The sequence below is a fragment of the Protopterus annectens genome, chromosome 12.part0 (assembly GCF_019279795.1).
Source record: "Protopterus annectens isolate FY-2018-M chromosome 12.part0, PAN1.0, whole genome shotgun sequence".
NCBI classification, from domain to species: domain Eukaryota; kingdom Metazoa; phylum Chordata; order Ceratodontiformes; family Protopteridae; genus Protopterus; species Protopterus annectens.
In genome coordinates this window covers 192,671,715-192,691,767 of record NC_056746.1, presented here as the reverse complement: position 1 = coordinate 192,691,767, position 20,053 = coordinate 192,671,715, and the positions used below count along the sequence as shown (strand labels likewise).

The 20,053-nt window shown below is 35.3% G+C and overlaps 1 protein-coding gene across 1 annotated transcript in view; it reads left to right on the top strand.

The window, feature by feature from the left end:
- ERN2 (endoplasmic reticulum to nucleus signaling 2) overlaps positions 1 to 20,053 on the top strand; it is an 886,535-nt gene that overhangs the window by 608,202 nt on the left and 258,280 nt on the right. The window contains exon 12 of the mRNA XM_044089233.1: positions 18,419 to 18,604. Within this exon, the coding sequence (XP_043945168.1) occupies positions 18,419 to 18,604 (186 nt within the window). The remainder of the gene's footprint in view (positions 1 to 18,418; positions 18,605 to 20,053) is intronic.

Here is a 20,053-nt window from a genome sequence, read left to right as displayed (position 1 = left end):
AATAAGATCTCCTCTTAAATATCTATGTAAGACATTGTGTACAAGTTCAGATATTTTAGCCTTTCATAATAACTTCAATTTTCACATCCATGGATGGCCTAGGTATATTTCCTCTGTCTTCTTTCCAGTTTACTCATGCTTGCTTTGTTATAAGTTTTCCATATTGTTATTCTGTACTCAGGTTTGGGTCTGACTTAATTGACAAACAATTACTTCATCATTTCTGATTTCCTAGACTTCAAAAATTGTTTTATACAACCCATATGCCTATAACTATCATTGTCTTACATCCACGGTGGTGCAGCAGTAGCATTGTTGCCTCACAGCAAGAGGTTCTCTCATTCGATTCTAGGCTGGAGTGCAGGAAGTGCCTTCTGTGTGGAGTCTGCATGTCCTTCCCGAGGTTGGGTGGGCGTTCAAAAGGCATGCGTAAATGGGCGTGCCTTCATTGAAGGTTGGACGTCGAGCTGGCACCTCGGCGTTCATGAAAATCTACTGCCAATCATTAGCAGACCAGAGTTCCGCTGTGGAGACACCTAACTGGGAAAAGCCGAAAGGCAAACAACAACATGTCTATAACTATCATTATCCAGTTGGTTGATATGATTAGCAAAACTCAAAGCTAGATCTACCCATATATCCAGGTCCTTAAATGAATCTACAGTTTGTCAGTATGTGCTGTGTTAAATATTCACCTTTCAGTTTATGTCTCCCAAATTTTATATACTTAGTTTTTGATGTATTTATCAGCATAGTATTATCCTGTGCCCAAATGGTCAATTTAGTCAAGTTCTTTTGCAGACCTGCCTTATCTGTAACACATGTAATCAGTTTACCAATTTCAGGTCATCTGCATTGTCTGTAGAACACCTCAGATGAGAAAGATAGGTCTGAAAGATGCAATCTAAACAGGTATGCGCCTAAGACAGAGCCGTGTGGGACACCCTGTCTGCAACCAAGAATTTCACCTGTCCAGTTGCTATATGATACTTGCTGTGTTTTATTTGTAAGCCATGTAGCTATCCATTTTATCAAGAGTACATCAATACCTAGTTGTTCTAATTTATTGATCAGACCCTGTCAAATTAAGTTAAGTCTATATAAATTACATCATGGCACATTTTTCATTCATAGCTGTTATTATGTTATTATAGAATATCATGTTACAGGTGGTAATAGATGTATTCTCAACATGTACATGCTGATGTGTGATTTCAAGTCCCAACCTTTCCAGTTCTGACAATAACTTATCCAATATTACCTTCTCCATAATTTTTCCACAACAATGAAAATAGACTTAAAGGTCTGTATGACTCCAAGTTTTTCCTGTCCTTTCCCTTAAAGACAGGTTTAATAAGCACGTGTCTCAAGTCTTAAGGAATCTTCCTATATTTATACAACCTAGTAAACAATGGATAAAATGGTATTGTAACTCCTTGCTGAAGTGTTCTCCGTTTATTATTACTAATTCCCTCTCCTCCCTTAGTCTAGTGGATATTACAGGTGTCGCAGCCCCACACACACATAGAGCCCCCCTTACCCGATTGCACTCATGGGCGCACTCACCCTTTCACAAGCACAACCATCCTACCTATCCCCCCACTGAGACTAGCCAAGAAGACACACAGACAAGCAAATACAGGCACACAGACAGACAAGCAAACACACACACTAATACACACCCACCTGAGGTCACCAATCCATCTATATAATCTCACACATACTGCCCCACCACTACCTTGCCACTCAGTTCCCCATCACTTACCTCTAATGAGATCTCACCCATTGAAAGCAAAGGGTGAATGTGAGTTTTTGCCATTTTTTATTAACATGGCTGTCTGAGGTGACTTATGCAGGTGAATGATTCTGTGACTTGAATGGCTCCATAAATGCCTTACTACAGGCATTTCTGGGGAAAGAGCACAATGCTAATTAGCATCAAGTATTTCTCATCATTCTGGTTCAATCATTAGTTAGGAAAACAGTGCACCACTCTACTAAAATGTTAAAAAGTCAAACTATACATAATGTACACATAAAGTAACATACAACCCCAAAAGAAGGTCTGCCCACCAAATCAAGCCACAAGAAATTAAATTTCATAAAAAATAAAAAAATAAAAAAATTAAATCAAATAAACAAAAATAAATAAGTAAAACATGAAACTCCAGTTACCCAGTCAGACAATGACATCACCAGCAAAATTGTCCAGAATTCTTAAATATCTTAACTTAGATTATACTAGCTAAAAAAGTTAGAAAATCATAACTTCATATAACCCTTATTTTGCTATTAAAATAAGACAAAAAATAGGCACTAGTAAAACATGACTAAATGACGTCAGAACTGCAACCAGCTCTGTGACATAGAGGGATAAAGCTGTGGCTGTGTCACAGGTGAATCAAGTTCCATTAGTGGCTCGGGCACCTGTAGGAGCTGGCAGGAAGGGTGGGAGCCAAGTGCCTGTTGCTGGACCCCACGCAGTGGGGGAGAAAGATGGCTGTTGCTTTTCACATGGATGACAACTAGAGCATGGGCTCTTCACTCCGCATGGAGCTCCTACATAGTGAGCCTACTGTGCCATATGTAAGTTGCACAGTAAGTTGAGGGGATTTCAGTGTGTGGAGGCATGCATTTCCTCAGAGGGCAGCTATAGTGAAGTTCAGAAGAGTCACTGAAAGGAGGATGCTTCAGCAGTGGAGAGGGTAGACCACCCCACAGGACCACCAAGCTAGCTACTTCTTCCATCTGATTTTTTTCCATGGAATAGATAAGCTGATTGGGGATTCCTATGCAGTGAATGGGTCACATGGCTCTCTGCACACCCAGTGTGTCTCAGCTCCCATTATCACAGAATAAATGAGCTCACTTGGGGCAAGTAGACTTGGCATCAGGCTTAACTCTTTGTGGACCTTAAAAATACTTCAGAAATAGAATAAAATAAAACATCCACAAGATCCTCCATTTATACTAGGAAACTGCCTAAACCTTATTCAACAACCAACTTATGTAGCTACCACAGTGCACTGAAATCAGTTGGAGATAGTTTATAGCTAAGAAAGGGAGAAAACAAATACATGCAATATGTAGGGGTAGGCTTAAACTCGTGCAGTGGCATATATTCACACATACAACTATGCACTGGAGTGCTTCAAAAATGTAAAAAAATAAAAATACATGAACATGGATAGAGATAGTCCTCGTGTAACCAAACAGTAAAAAGAAAAAGAGGACTAAACAGCACGGCTAAAAGCAAAACTCTTTAATAGGTAAACAAGTGCTTTCACACCCAAAAAGGCCCTTCTACAGACCATAGATACAACATTCAAACCTTTTATATACAATGTATCAATCAGACATCGCTTAAGTCATGTGATTTCAGTATAGGTTTTAAAGATATAGTCTCATTTAAACCTTACCCTTTGTCTGCCTGTGAAACAATCATCTCAGTTCATTCATTTCTGTTTTGTTCCTCACATTTCCTCGTCATAAATCATGGAGCATCAATTGCAAAACCAGAAACTTAAAGGAATATAATAAGCCATGAGCACTGACATGTTTTGCCAAAGCATTCATAGTTTCAGCACTCCGTATTTCATACAATTGCTCTTGAATATGTTCCCTTAAGGAATGGTTGGTCTTTCCTACATAAAAACATGGACATGCTGTGCATGTAGCCAAATATACCAAATTCTTACTAGCAGGGGTGCATGCCCGTGCAAGAAATAATGTTTGTTCTTTATTTTTTTTTTTTTTTGGTGTGCTGCTGATTCACAAGGTATGTTCAATCAGTTGCTGTTCAAAGGATTGTATTTTCTATGAGTTGTCAGACTTCATATATGTATATATACTAGTGTGTGTTTATATATATATATATATATATATATATATATATATATATATATATATATGTAGAGAGAGAGAGAGAGTTATGTAATATGTATATGTGTGCATTTATATACACTCGCGTGCACACACACACACACACACACACACACACACATATATATATGTATATATATTTATGCAGGAGGTTAGGTCTTCCTGCATTCCTCTTGCCTTTGGTACTTAATTGTTCCGATTTCCAAAGTGCTATACCAACTTTCAGATGAACCCAAACACAGATCTGATCTCTGAGGTGGAGTTGTAACTGTGGCAGGTCAAAGAGCAAAAGCTGTTAGAGGGCTGCGATCAGCAAGTATTGATGGTGTAGTGCACAGAAGAACTTTTTTTTTTTTTTCGTTTTTTTGGTCTTTGTTATACTGTTCAAGTTTAAGTTGAGAAGGTGTCAGTTTGTGGGACTATACAGTGTCAGATGACCTAGCTACAGTTCTGCTTTTAGACTTTGCAACCTTCGAATGAAACACCTTCTCCACTCTGTGATGCAGGTGTTATGTATACAATTTTATTTAGACTACTTCAGTCACAATTTTTTTAGGCCTGAATTTAGCATTTATGAGGATAAGTATTTTCAAGTTTATGGTAAATTATTGATGTTCATTCTGTCCAAATCCCATTTATCAAAAAATAAAAACAGACTAATCAAGCAGAGTGAAAATAACTTTTAAGTATTTTTTGCATGGAGCAATTCTCCTTGCACCCTCATATGGGGTGGGGACTGTATCCCCCTACCCCTACTAGCTTAACATATCAAATCCAAGATATCACAGTACTGAGAAGTAGGGAACACTCCCTTCTTCCTGGTATTCTGTGATCTTGGACAAATACCACATTTCCAATAAAAGTATTTAGTAAGCATTTTATTCAGTCACTTTAATTCAAATAAAATGCATTGCATTCTGGAAAACAGTACTCTGACAACCACAAGTGATCTATGTACATATGTATATGTGTGTGTGTTCATGTACATGTGGGTGCATCTACTGTGTGAATGTGTGTATATAAAACCTCTATGCAGTAATAACAAGCCTAATAAAGTGAGGGCCATAAAAATAAAAAATAAGAGTAAGCCCATATTCACACTGTAAGGTAACAAAAATACTTATTTTCATTAAAAGCCCCAAAATTGATTTCCACAGTTCACTTCATCTGATCTTTGTAAGCAGGGTAGCTTCATCCTTTTTGAGGAACCAGTAATAAATAAACAATGGAGCATACAGAGTTTAAACAGTTGAGAGGCATAGTAACTGAATTGATAATTAAAAAGAAAATATGAAATGCAAGGTTTTTTTTTTTTATGTCACCACTATGTGGGATGCAAGTAATCATAGTTGGAAGCACATTGGTGAGATCATATATGGCTTTTTTCTGATCCCAATAACCAATAAGATTGCCTGGGGTGTGGGTCACCAAACAAATTTAGGATCTGAAATAATATTTTATTAATGGCTTAGAGAAAGACTGCTCCATTTCAGTGTCCACTCACTGTTTATGTGATAGTAATGTGCGGATTTGTTTTGGGTGGGTAACAACATTTGAATATGTTGCCTTCTTAGTTATTACTGTTCACATTCAAATTTCTTTATTATTGTTGGGGTAAATATTTGAAAGTAGTTTGTTTTTATCGGTATAGATTTAAGTCTGCTGTTTAGAAGTGAAGGAGATTTCACTTGAGTTGTACCCTCACACTATGTATTTTGGTGGGATCTCTGGTGATCGATCAGAGAATAGAGATAGGAAGTCTTATCAGTGCTCAATTTCTAGGTAAATGTGTCACACATGCCACCATCATTAATTGCTAATATTTGAACCTGCGGTACAGTTTCTTTCAGCAAAACAGTTTCTTGAATTTAGTCTTTTCAACATCTGACCAAAATTTCAGGACCATTAATTTGAGTCCCGAATTCAATACTGGTAATATTTAAATTTATAGACACATACTTCCGCTATCCTATCCACTTAGCTGCTTAAGTCCACAACATCAAAATGAAGTAGAGAATGCATAAAATATCAGCATCACTCTGTACCATGTGTAAAACACTGCACCCTGTTCAGTCATAATAACCTCATCTGAGTGCATTCCCCCTCCCCATTCAAAACAGCAGAATACATGCTTCCCTCCATATATACATATGTATACACAGCAAGGTAAGCTGCACAGAGCTTACAACAACAGAGCCCTCCTTTCACCCATATGAACCAGTGCAGACTGAAATAATGCAATTCCATTACTGAAAGTGCTCCATTCTGCATCTCTGCAAGTTTGTGTCCATGGAATATATGTGACTGTTCAGATGCAAGGCTGAAGGGTCACAAATTCTTGCCGTTATATGTATTACTTCTCCTCCCAGTGACACATTCATACTTAAAGTGCCCTGTGGCCTAACACCCTGCCAGTGGCACATTCATACATACAGTACCCAGTGACCTAACACCCTGCCAGTGACATATTCATACATACAGTGCCCTGTGACCTAACACCCTGCCAGTGACATATTCATACATACAGTGCCCTGTGGCCTAACACCTGCCAGTGACACATTCATACATACAGTACCAAGTGACTTAACATCCTGCCAATGACACATTCATATATACAGTTCCCTGTGGCCTAACACACTACCAGTGACACATTCAATCATACAGTACCATGTGACCTAACACCCTACCAGTGACACATTAATATATACAGTGCCCTGTGGCCCGACACTTAGCTTAAGTAGGGACTGGCACTGGATTTTTAGACCAGCAGATGTTACCTCATCATTAATTTTTTTCGCCACTGTTTTTCCGTGTTGGATTGTAAGGGAGCTGGAGCCTCCCCTGCACAGGATCCAGTCCAGAATGGGATACAAGTGTATTACAAATACAGACACAGACATTTTAAAGGATTGCCATTTCACCTGTCAGCTTGCTTTTTGACACAAGAGCTGAAACTGTAGCAGCTGGCATAAACCTGTGGATATATGGAGGGCATGCAGACTCCACACAGGAAACATCCCAGCTGAACTTAAAACAAGGAACCAAGAGCTGCAAGGCAGCAGTGTAATTGTTATACCACCCTCCCCAGCTACCTTTAGCCAGTCTAAATAGTTATTGTATTCAAATGTACAGCTAATATCATGTCTGGCATTCTAATTATCACAATGTCCAGTTCATTCAGTGTTGAGTTTTCCAGGCTCCTAGTTTCTTTGTTGTTAGAGTTAGGTACAAGTTTCCTGTTGTTATATATGCACTTCATCATCTTATTTAGTCCTCTTGTAGTTTAAATAGTTTTATCCTTACTTCATATGGTTGGATCAGACCTTCAGAACTGCAGTTTCCTGCATTCCAAATCATGAGTCAGAAAAAAATGTGCTATAAATGTTATGTCCATTACCTCAAATGTTTAAGCAAAAATTATTAGGTTGGATAGTGTATGATAATCTTGCATTCAATCTGTATATACAAAATTGCGTAAGAAAAAATCATCAAAACAAGGGATGCTTTACTGTGCCAAAAACGTTCTCACTGACGCAACTAAAACTACTGTTGCCACTACTTATCTCCTCCCCACACTTCTTTATGGCACTCCCATCCTTACTAACCTTCAGGCTTCACAAAAATTAAAACTTGAACAATGTTATAACAAAGTTACTAAATTTGCAGCAAGTGCCCCTTTCAGAACCTATCACAGTATAGCACTAAAATGGCTAAATTAGAGCTGCATCATCTGCTCATATATACACAGCTTCTTATCACCTATAAAATTATCCTGCCTCCATTTGCATGGATATCCATCATAAATTCTGTTTTTTGTTTTTTTTTTCTTTTTCCCTGCTTCTCTTTTCCTAATACCTGTACTCACACAAATATTCTATGTATACTACTAAAACTAACTTGACTATGTACTTCTTACATCTTATTATGATAATTCTAAAAAAAAAAAAATTGTATACGTTATACTACTGTATAAAACTTTATACTTAATGTATTATCATTAGTTAGAAAAGTTGTTGCAAAAAGACTAGAACATCTACATTATGTTTATGCATTTCTGATTGCTGTAACTGGAGCTTTTCTCCCCAGGCCTCCACTGAAAGTGGGTTTTTGACCCAGTGGACTTTCCCGGTTAACAAATGCCAGTAAATAAATAAATGCATAAATCTGCCAGTCCAGCACTAAATAAAATTCTATACAACTATGTGCCCAGTTGGCCATTGAGATTCAGTGACAAAAAACTCCTCTCTGTCTACAAACCTGTTGAATCTGGTGGGCATTGTCTGTACTCATACAATGTTGATAAGGCCTGAAACTTCTTACCTGTATCCATCAGGTGAATACCCTCCCATCTTTCAAAACCAGCAAAGGCAAAATTGGTCAGAAGTCACCACGATGTTGTAAACGAAAAATGTTTATTATAAAACTAGCGCTTTCACGTACTACCAAGGTACGCTTCTTCAGGTTTATACATCAACTTAATTTCATCCATATTTATACAAAAAACCTCTTACTAATTAAATAATTAAAATGAATTCATTGTGTGCAATCAATTAATTAACTGACTAGTCCTTCAATTAGGTTCCTTTTTACCATACTTTTCATCTTACTTTTTAAACATACAGCGTGTATTAAATAGAACACAAAATCCAACTACAACAATATGTGTATTTAAAGGGAATTCTGTCGGAATACCCTCCTACTAAAATAAATAAAAATATTGATGTACTTGTTATTAAATACAGCTGTATATTAGTAAACATGAATATATGTGTTAAGAAATATATTCCAAGAAACGGATCATGTAATATGTATGTTGTATTACTTGTCATGAAAATTACAACTTAATAAGTTGCTTCAAGTTTCATTAAAATTAAAAAATATCCTGTAGTACAAAAATACATGACCAGTACCATAATTTAAAATATATATATATAATATATGTATATATAAAATCATTAACCATCAGTTAGTAGTTATATGGCAAGCAATTCATAGTTCATAATTCATAATAATTCATTAATTCATTATATACATTCAAAATATGAACTAATTTCATCTACGTCTTGCCAATGCTGGTTTTATATTTAAGGCCTGATTTAACCCTGGCTCAATATGCGCTCTTAATCTCAGGATCCAGTTCAGCTCAACCAACTCAAGATAACCCATATTATTGCCTTCTCTTTTATTTGTATGTATTAATTGTAATACCCTGAACCTGAAATGATGGTTAGGAAATATATAATTATGCTTAGCTAAAACATTGGTCAAGATAGTTCTTTTCATATCATAATTGTGATTATAAATACGATCTTTGAGTCTTCTAGATGTCAGTCCCACATAATATGCCTCACAAGCTTCACATGTGGCTAAATAAACTAGATTTTTGGACTCACAAGTTGCATAAAAATGTGGTGTAAAAGTATATTCCAAATCCGGAACCATAAAAGGTTGGATCTTGGAAATAAACCTACACATGTTACATCTATTACATGCGTATGTCCCATACCTTAAGAATTGTCTAATATCTAATTTGGAACCATCCACTTTCTCAGTGCATAATAATCTTTTCAGGTTTTTACTGTTCGTATATCTAAAGGTGGGTTTATTACCAACCACTTGTGCTATATGTGTATCCAATAGCAAGATCTTCCAATTGTCTCTAATGATGTTATTGATATAATAAATATCATTTGTATATCTGGTTGTAAAGGCTATCTTTGTACCATACTGATGTACCTTAAGATCTTGCACATAAGTCCCCTCGTCTCATATTAACATTGGATTCAGTATCAAAGGTGGAACATTTTATCTCTTCTATCAAAGTATGAGGATAGCCCCTATCCATAAAGAAATTTTTTGTTAGATTTAATTGTAAATTTCTATCTTCTTCCTTATTACACAAATATGATGTTCTTAAAAACTGTCCCTTAACCACATTTCGAAATATATGTCGTGGATGCATGCTATTGTAATGGAGGATGGCATTTCTCCAACATGGTTTCCTATAAATAGTAGTGGAAATGGAACCATTTGGTTCTTTTAAGATAGTAACATCAAGGAAATCTATTTTAGTAGTAGATTGTTCTACTGTAAATTTCAAAAAATCAGTGGTAGATTCCATATATGAAACCAATTCTAGGAGTGAATCTTCACTTCCATTCCATAATATTAATATGTCATTCACAAAACGTCTATACAATAAGACGTTCTTGAACAACTCACTACTGAATAGGAACCTATTTTCCCATTGATGCATCACTAAATTAGCGTAAGAATTTGCACAGGGAGTGCCCATGGCTACTCCCCATACTTGTGTATATATCTTGTCTTGAAATAAGAATGTATTATTATTCAGAACTAGTTCTAGTAAAACACATATTAGTGTTTTAATTCAAAAAAACTGACGGCACAGTGGGCGAGAGGTATATACACAAACTTCTATGACCATAACGTACGAGCATAAATATATTCCATGCAGATACATCGCTGCTGGTGTTACATTAAGTCAAAACGTCAATGTCAAACTCCGTAGAACAATAACTTGTCAGGTACAATAGAAATAATCCAAGCGTTCAACGGACAATATTTTGAACATTTATTGTAGCAAACTCGGCAAGCGCTTTCGACTAGGTCTTTATCAAGCCATTATAAATCAACCAGTCATGCACTTATATTTATAAATAATGTGTTACAGCTTTACATATGTCATATCCTGTTGACATTAAAGGTACAAAGTCATAAAATCAAAAAATCATATAATAAATGTGCAATTATAGAGTATTCATTCTATTTCATATTCATATGCACAATTCATAAAAAATTATTTAGATATAATGTTTAAAAATGTAATTCATATCTTATTTGGACCTTAGTATAAGGCAGTGAAATATACTTATATACCCTAGTGCTACAGCTAAGCCCTTTCTAAATTATATAAAGTATAATTTATTCTTGCTTTAAAAATGTATATATAAAAATGATAAAAAAATGATAGAGTATCAATTAAACCAATACTTAAGGCTAGGAAGCTCAAAGATATAGGTTGACTTTATTCAGCTATTTATTTGAAACATAATTTTGTAACATAAATGACAGAACATCAATGTAACCAATCTTTAAAGCTAGGAAGCTCAAAGTATATGTTGATCTTATTCAGCTATTTACTCGAAACATAAGCTTGTAACTATACACTTTTTATACATTTACTAATAGTCCCACACCTAATACAAGAGAGTTAGAATTACGCCAACCTAAATGTGTGAGATTATATGTATTATACATATTTCATGATGTTTGTGATGTTTCTATTACTTTTATATGTGATGCTGAGAATTGTATGGCATGTATATGTAACCATCTATATTCTATATGTAATCATGTGAAGGTGAATACAATATACACATGAACTATGGTTCTTTTATATCTTTTATATATTAATATAGCTATTTATACTCTATATTAAACGTTTTTATTATATATTTTTTATTAAAATATTATTTTAAATAACTTATATTAAAATTAATACACTCTATGGATTTTATCTAACACATTTACAAACAAGAAGTTATCATTTTTATATATACATTTTTAAAGCAAGAATAAATTATACTTTATATAATTTAGAAAGGGCTTAGCTGTAGCACTAGGGTATATAAGTATATTTCACTGCCTTATACTAAGGTCCAAATAAGATATGAATTACATTTTTAAACATTATATCTAAATAATTTTTTATGAATTGTGCATATGAGTATGAAATAGAATGAATACTCTATAATTGCACATTTATTATATGATTTTTTTGATTTTATGACTTTGTACCTTTAATGTCAACAGGATATGACCTATGTAAAGCTGTAACACATTATTTATAAATATAAGTGCATGACTGGTTGATTTATAATGGCTTGATAAAGACCTAGTCGAAAGCGCTTGCCGAGTTTGCTACAATAAATGTTCAAAATATTGTCCGTTGAACGCTTGGATTATTTCTATTGTACCTGACAAGTTATTGTTCTACGGAGTTTGACATTGACGTTTTGACTTAATGTAACACCAGCAGCGGTGTATCTGCATGGAATATATTTATGCTCGTACGTTATGGTCATAGAAGTTTGTGTATATACCTCTCGCCCACTGTGCCGTCAGTTTTTTTGAATTGTTTATCCTGCTTACTTTGAGGGCACGAGAGTGTTTGTGAGCGCTACTTTATTTTAACTGTGACATATTAGTGTTTGACAGGCCTTATCAAATGTTCCATCCATGCATAAGAATTCCCTAATAGCCTCTACCCCATAATCGTTAGGGATACTTGTAAATAAATTCTTGATATCCATCGATACCAAAATAGTGTATGGAGATATATCCTGGGTAATGGCTGCATTCTGTAACTCATTCAACAGCCCATGAGTGTCTTTCAGTATAGCAGGTATCTTTCCAACCAAGGGTCCCAGCTTAGATTGAATAAAAATAGAAATTTTTTCTGTCACCCATTTCTCTTCTGATACTATTGGGCGTAAGGGAGGCGGAAAAACTCCCTTATGTATCTTAGGGAGGCCTTTTATTACAGGTATAAGGGGAAAATCTATAAGTAGATATTCTTATAAGTCTTTGTCAACCTGTCTACACATCAAAAGATCGTAAAGAGAATCTTGTACCTGTTTTACAATACGTGTTATATCCTTTCTCTCTATACATTTATATGCAGAATCATCACTAAGCATCTCAAACATCAGTTCTATATACATAGAAGTTTCCATCAATACTATTCCACCACCTTTGTCTGCTGGCTTAAAAGTTAATTCTTTTGCATTTTGTAAACTCCTAAGACATGATTTCATATTAAAATTCAAGTTATAAAATACTCTCCTATGTTTATCCTCAGAATAATATGCATAAAGATCTTTTTCACATGACCTTACAAAACATTCAACATTATTCGGAAAAGGTGGAATAAACATACTCTTATTCCTATAATTATTATTAATATTAACATTAGAACACGACGTATGAGCATCTTTAAAATGTACCTTAAGTGCTACAGTTCTTGCAAATAAGCGCAAGTCAACCAGTAGTTCCGAAAGATTACTTCCTTGGGAAGGGATAAAGGACAATCCCTTATTCAATAGTTCTTCTTCATCTGTAGTTAACACTCGTGTTGAGAGATTGAAAATAAGTTTCTTTAACTCCTGTTCTTCCGTCTCAGTTCCAGGGTCTCACCTGAATATTTCCTTTTTCCTCTCCCCCGACTCTGGGAACGTGTTGTTGCCCTGATTTTGTATTGTACCGGTAGTTGTAAAAAAGCACCTGGTACTGCATTCGCCCCAAGTTTCGGTCTCGCTCCCAAAGGAAGTGTTGCTTTCAGGGCTAACTGGTTGCATGGTGGCGTTTCACTAACCGGTAGCTGACTGTCACTATTGACGATAGTAGATGATGTCATCACCGTGTTCCCATCATTTGAAGTTTCACCGCTTTCCATAGTTCCAATAGTATGATTGCTCGTATTAGTGGGTTCATGCCGTTGTATATTAGATGCATTACTATATTTGGGCCAAACAAAAATTTGTCCGGTGGTGAAATCTTGATAGTCCCTTCTAAGCTTTTTATATTTTAGTTGTTCCAGCCTCTCGCTATATGCAGCGACTTGTTTAAACATAGTATCTATTTTACAGTCATATATTTCTCCTTTATAGGAATGCAATATGTCTTGATGTAGCGCTTCCACTTTTGTAACCAGTTCAGACTCAATGGGGGAAAAGTAATCAATTAATAGTTTTATATACTGAGTACTAAAATCTATATTAAGCTGCTGCCATCTCCTCAAGAGTTCAGGGTGGCTGTCTCCGTAGCTGGGCATACATAATATACGCATGCCTCGAGGTATTATTTTAAAATGAAGGCATGCCTCTAAATATCTTCTCTGCCAAATAAATCTGTGTAATTTATATAAGTCATTTTCAAGTTGTCTTAAATCATTATAGAATTCCTGCAAATTCTCCACAGTACCTGTTTTCTTAGTAGCAGTTGAAGGATATAGTTCCATATTCAATAGTGGGTTTTCTCGTTGATGAAAGATATTATTCCAGTCGGTAGTAGTATTCCTGACTCCAGGATTATAGTCCAATTCAATTGTTGAAGGTTCCATCGTGCACTGGTAGATGTTGTAACAAAATAGTAAAAATAGCAGCAAAAGACCAAATACTACCATCCAAAGACTCCCGGCAAAAAGGCAAGTAACAACAAAGACAAAATTGGTCAGAAGTCACCACGATGTTGTAAACGAAAAATGTTTATTATAAAACTAGCGCTTTCACGTACTACCAAGGTACGCTTCTTCAGGTTTATACATCAACTTAATTTCATCCATATTTATACAAAAAAACTCTTACTAATTAAATAATTAAAATGAATTCATTGTGTGCAATCAATTAACTGACTAGTCCTTCAATTAGGTTCCTTTTTACCATACTTTTCATCTTACTTTTTAAACATACAGCATGTATTAAATAGAACACAACACAAAATCCAACTACAACAATATGTGTATTTAAAGGGAATTCTGTCAGAATACCCTTCTACTAAAATAAATAAAAATATTGATGTACTTGTTATTAAATACAGCTATATATTAGTAAACATGAATATATGTGTTAAGAAATATATTCCAAGAAACGGATCATGTAATATGTATGTTGTATTACTTGTCATGAAAATGACAACTTAATAAGTTGCTTCAAGTTTCATTAAAATTAAAAAATATCCTGTAGTACAAAAATACATGACCAGTACCATAATTTAAAATATATATATATATAATATATGCATATATAAAATCATTAACCATCAGTTAGTAGTTATATGGCAAGCAATTCATAGTTCATAATTCATAATAATTATTCATTAATTCATTATATACATTCAAAATATGAACTAATTTCATCTACGTCTTGCCAATGCTGGTTCATAGGTTCATAGGTTCATAGGTTAGTACTAAGCTAGCTGCCCTTGCGAGCCATTTTTAAGCCTAGCCAATTCTCCCTTGTGAGACTCAAACCCTGCACCTTGTGTTTGTAAGACAAACACCTTAACCATTAGGCCACCCTCCCAGCCTGATTTAACCCTGGCTCAATATGCGCTCTTAATCTCAGGATCCAGTTCAGCTCAACCAACTCAAGATAACCCATATTATTGCCTTCTCTTTTATTTGTATGTATTAATTGTAATACCCTGAACCTGAAATGATGGTTAGGAAATATATAATTATGCTTAGCTAAAGCATTGGTCAAGATAGTTCTTTTCATATCATAATTGTGATTATAAATACGATCTTTGAGTCTTCTAGATGTCAGTCCCACATAAAATGCCTCACAAGCTTCACATGTGGCTAAATAAACTAGATTTTTGGACTCACAAGTTGCATAAAAATGTGGTGTAAAAGTATATTCCAAATCCGGAACCGTAAAAGGTTGGATCTTGGAAATAAACCTACACATGTTACATCTATTACATGCGTATGTCCCATACCTTAAGAATTGTCTAATATCTAATTTGGAACCATCCACTTTCTCAGTGCATAATAATCTTTTCAGGTTTTTACTGTTCCTATATCTAAAGGTAGGTTTATTACCAACCACTTGTGCCACTCTGAAAGATTTCCTGTCTAGAATTTGACTGTCTCTCTTCTTGCCCAAAACCGGGATAAACTATACCCCTAAATGTGCACAAGTACATTTTCATTCCTTATAACTCTCCCTTCTTCACTTACTTCCTTACGTCTATCAAATTATTTCCCCTGACTTTCTCTTTATATATACCATAATCCTGTTTTCCCTCACTTCATATTGCAATTCCTGTTTGTATTAGACTAATTCACCCTTAATTTTTCTACAAACTGTCAAAAATTTCTCTAAATATTAAATGATTGTGATATAATTTGTATAGATTCTTAACCAATGATCTGATGTCAGTTTTCATTCTATCCCAGTTGTTGGGTTCAGATTGGGACTCGGCCATTACTAAAGCTCGTGGTAACCAAAAAGGTCTTGAGCCTCTCCCTTACCCACAATGCACCAACCGCTAACATACCCAGATCTCGTTTGCCACTTTTCGCGAAAGACATGGTCAGCCGTAGCTTTTGAGTTTCATCACATAAGTGATGATTTTTTTTCCCCTTACAAATCTGTCTGATATCTTAGGTTTCTTGCTTACTTGTTCCCTTCCTGTGGCCTCATCTTCTTTGCCAACCTTGGATACCAGATCTGCTTCCAGACCTCCTGTCACATCCAACAAACATGGTTCATCCGGATATCTCAAACTTCAAGCTAACAGTTTAGTTTCTCCAATTCCTTTAATAGCCAGGCAACCAATGCTGTCTTCACCTGTTCATTATATACTTTTATCTTCCCATGAACCTTCAACGAGAAAGCTTTATACAAGTAAATGGAAAGGATTTGCTTACACAACCAAAACATATTGACCCTTTTTCAGCTCTGATACATAACATACTGGATTTTTTAGTTTTGATCTTTAATGAGGGGGCAAGTTCCCCTACCATTAAGGTTCAATTGGAAGCAATATCTAATTTTCATATTGGATTTGAAAATTCTTCTGTGACCTGTTCTAAACTTTGTAATGCATTCTTGAGAGGCACTCTTCTTTTGAGACCCCTGTATAAAGACTCTACTCCATCATGGGATTTGAACTTGGTACTGCAAGCCTTAATTCATCCCCCCTTCAAACCATCATTAAAAATGTGACCTTAAATTCCTGACTTGGAAAACTGTGTTTCTAGTGGCCATTACCTCAGCTGGAAGAATTTCAGAACTTCAAGTCTTGTCATCAGAACCTCCCTACTTGATTTTCATAAGGATAGCATTACACTATGAACCAATGCATCGTTCCTTCCTAAGGCGGTGTCAGAATCTAATATCAATCAGTCCATTAATTTGCCAATATTCTTTCCTAAATTTACAAACAATGGTGAATATATGTTGCATTTATTGGATGTTCACAGACAACTACACTTTTATTTACATAGGACAAAAGAAATCAGAAAGACAGACCACTTGTTTGTTTCATTTGCAGATTTGAAATTGGAAAAGACAGTGGTAAAAGTAACTCTAACCAAATGGCTTATAGATTTATCTATAACAATCTGGGTCTAACCTTACCAAAACCTGTAAGAACCCATTCAACTAGGTCCAGGGCAACTTTTTCAGTCTTTCTTTCTAGACCTTCAATGGATGACATATTTGCAGCTGCAGCCTGGGCAAATCCTGATACCCTTATCACTCATTGCAAACTGGATCTGGTCTCGAGGGGTAGAACAGCTTTTGGCTTAACTGTGTTCAGGAATATCCTTCCTTAGAATACACCTGGGGTTCTAGGTAGTTGGGGACTCTGTTCCATTAGTTGAGGATAGAATGAAAATTGACAACATCAGTTAAAGAAGTCATGTACTCACCATAAATTTCCATCTGTGTTGTCTATTTTCATTCTTCCTCAACTTCCCGGCCACCAACCCCCATCCTTTGTTTCAACAAACTTCTGGAAGAATGAAACATTGTAAGGACACCACTGCCTTTATGACTGACTTCCAGGTATAGTTCCCTCTGTAGAATATATATATTTGTATGTGTTTTTATATATGCATATTGGTAGATACTTCAGGTAAAATCAGCAAACAAGATCTGGGTATGTTAGGGATTGGTGCATTATGGGTAAGGGAGAGGCTCGAGAGCTTTTTGGTTAGCACAAGCTTTAGTAACGGCCAAATCAGATCTGAGGTTTGGATCCAAACCCAACAATTGAAGATAGAATGAAAATGGACAACACAAATGGAACGTTATGGTGAATACATAACTTCTCTTTTATATGTAATTTGTTATAATTCTTTTAAACTGCAAATGTTTTGTTTCATTTTTGAAGATTGTAAAATGATTTGTTTTTACAATGCGTTGTAATAATTTGGAGTTTTTCTCCACAGTCCTGCACTGAAAATGGGCTTTTACCCAGTTGGACTTACCTGGTATTCAAATGTCAATAAATAAATAAATAGGACAGTATAAATGTTGTTTGTTTATGTGTGGCTTCAAATCCCAGTGTAGCCTATTTTGTCCCCATGTTTCTGATAGAGGCAGACGCTAATGCCCAAACTAACATACCTCCCACATAATCTCTAGAAGCTTCCTAACTTAGCCCCAATAAACACCTATAATGCATAGGAACACAATTGGGTTAGGTTGCACAGTTAGGCTTATAAAGGACCTGCTGGTCATTATCCTAGTAAATACCTATGAACCTATGAACATCAAATAGCTATGGCTTTTTAACAAAGTAACAGTAGATGTCTAAGTAAAGGTGTTGAATCAAATGTCTTGCGTATCACTGGGCTATGAAAGAAGTTTGTTGCTTTCAAGCTACTGTTAGTGAAGTTTTTTTTATCTTTGTGTCACGCAGCATGATAACAGAATTAGGTTAAAGTCACACTCCAAAATTCACAGGGTCCTGCTGAAAAAATGTACTAATTTATTTGTAGTTTTTCACATTAAATGAAGCTGAAGACCAGCCAGCAGAAAGTAGTGATCATCAGCGACTGGACCCAAACACAAAACAGGATGTAACAGAAGTCTTTGTAGAGTCCATAACACCGGACATGGTCACCATCAGCATAATCACACTCCTTGCTGGAGGCTGGATCATTTTTGCTGTCACTTACCTAAAGGTGAGTTCATCTTTTTTTTTTTTGCTATGTATGCATACTTCAGTACTAGTGACAAGATGAATATGCTGCAAACATGTTTAATTTGCAAACAAACAGAAAGAAAAATGTTGTAAAGAAATATAACAGTATATCACAGTTGAAGTAGTTGGTAAAGTGTTTTCATTGCTCAGAATAAAATACTGTTCCATAAAGCATGTAAAATAATAAAACTTTTGTAAATACATGCTTTTGTTTGCATTTTATTAAAAGAAGTTTATGGTCATTTCACAGCCACTAATAAATAAGATTATAATTAGCAGTAGGCAAAATAACATTCTAAGAACAAGCTTTTTTAGTAGGAGCCCAGCATTCTGACCCAGGTTTAAATGTTAGCAGAGAAGCAGATGATGTATCATGTAGCAGGTTGTCCCATAAAATAGGAATTTAAATGTAGCTGTTCATCTTTTTTGTATTATGTTAGGTATCTTAAGCCTTTGTTCCTTATTCATATTGGCTTGTACAGTACATGATGGTTGGTATAATGGTTAAGGTGTTTAAATGAACATAAAACACAAAAATAATAGAATAGTTAAATGAGCTAAACTAACATTTAGTTCATTTCTTCAGTCTTCTCAGGTTTGTGATCATACATTTGAACACACTAAGACGGCAGACTACACCTGGTGTAATTGCATCAGTATCATATTTGACAGTTATAATGTTTCAAGTATAGTAGTGTGCATATTATTTCTTAGATATGTTTTGGTGAGATTAACAACAGTAACAACAAGTTCTACCTATGCTGTTCCATGCAGAAGAGAGAAAGTTTTGTTTGCAAATCGAGACAGATATGGATATCAAGGTTGGTTGTTGCGCCAGTTAATTTTACTGATTTGATGCCTGTAGTCATCTTAAACATCTTAATTTGCTGTAGTAGTGATGGCAAGATCTGTAGTTCGATAATTAACTTCTTTTCTAACCGTTCAAAATGTGATTGAAGCATAGTACGTGGGAAGTGCTGAGCTAACTATAAAATCTAAGAAGCTTTTGCTGTTGTTCCATTTTCAGGCTTGAGCACTGTAGTAAGCTTCAAAGTTTTATTTCCAACTACTGTTCTGTTAATACCTCCATATATTTTTATTTAGGGGAGGATAGTTTTAGCCTATCACTTAAAATCATCCTTCATAAAGATAATATTTATCATATCAGTTATGTTGTAACACTGTATCATGTTCATCCTCACCACTACTACATGTATTATGTAGTTTCTTATAGCTCCTGCTTCCCACTACCTTTCATATACTTTCTTGGACAGTGTTACTTGTATTTGTTGAACATTGTCAGTGGAAAATATGGCCTGTATGTAATAATTAGATTGTAAATATGGATATAGATATAGATATTGATGAGGCATAGCTAGGGAGGGGTGAAGGGGCAGCCTCCTTGAGTGTAAAGTGTTGAGGGGCATGA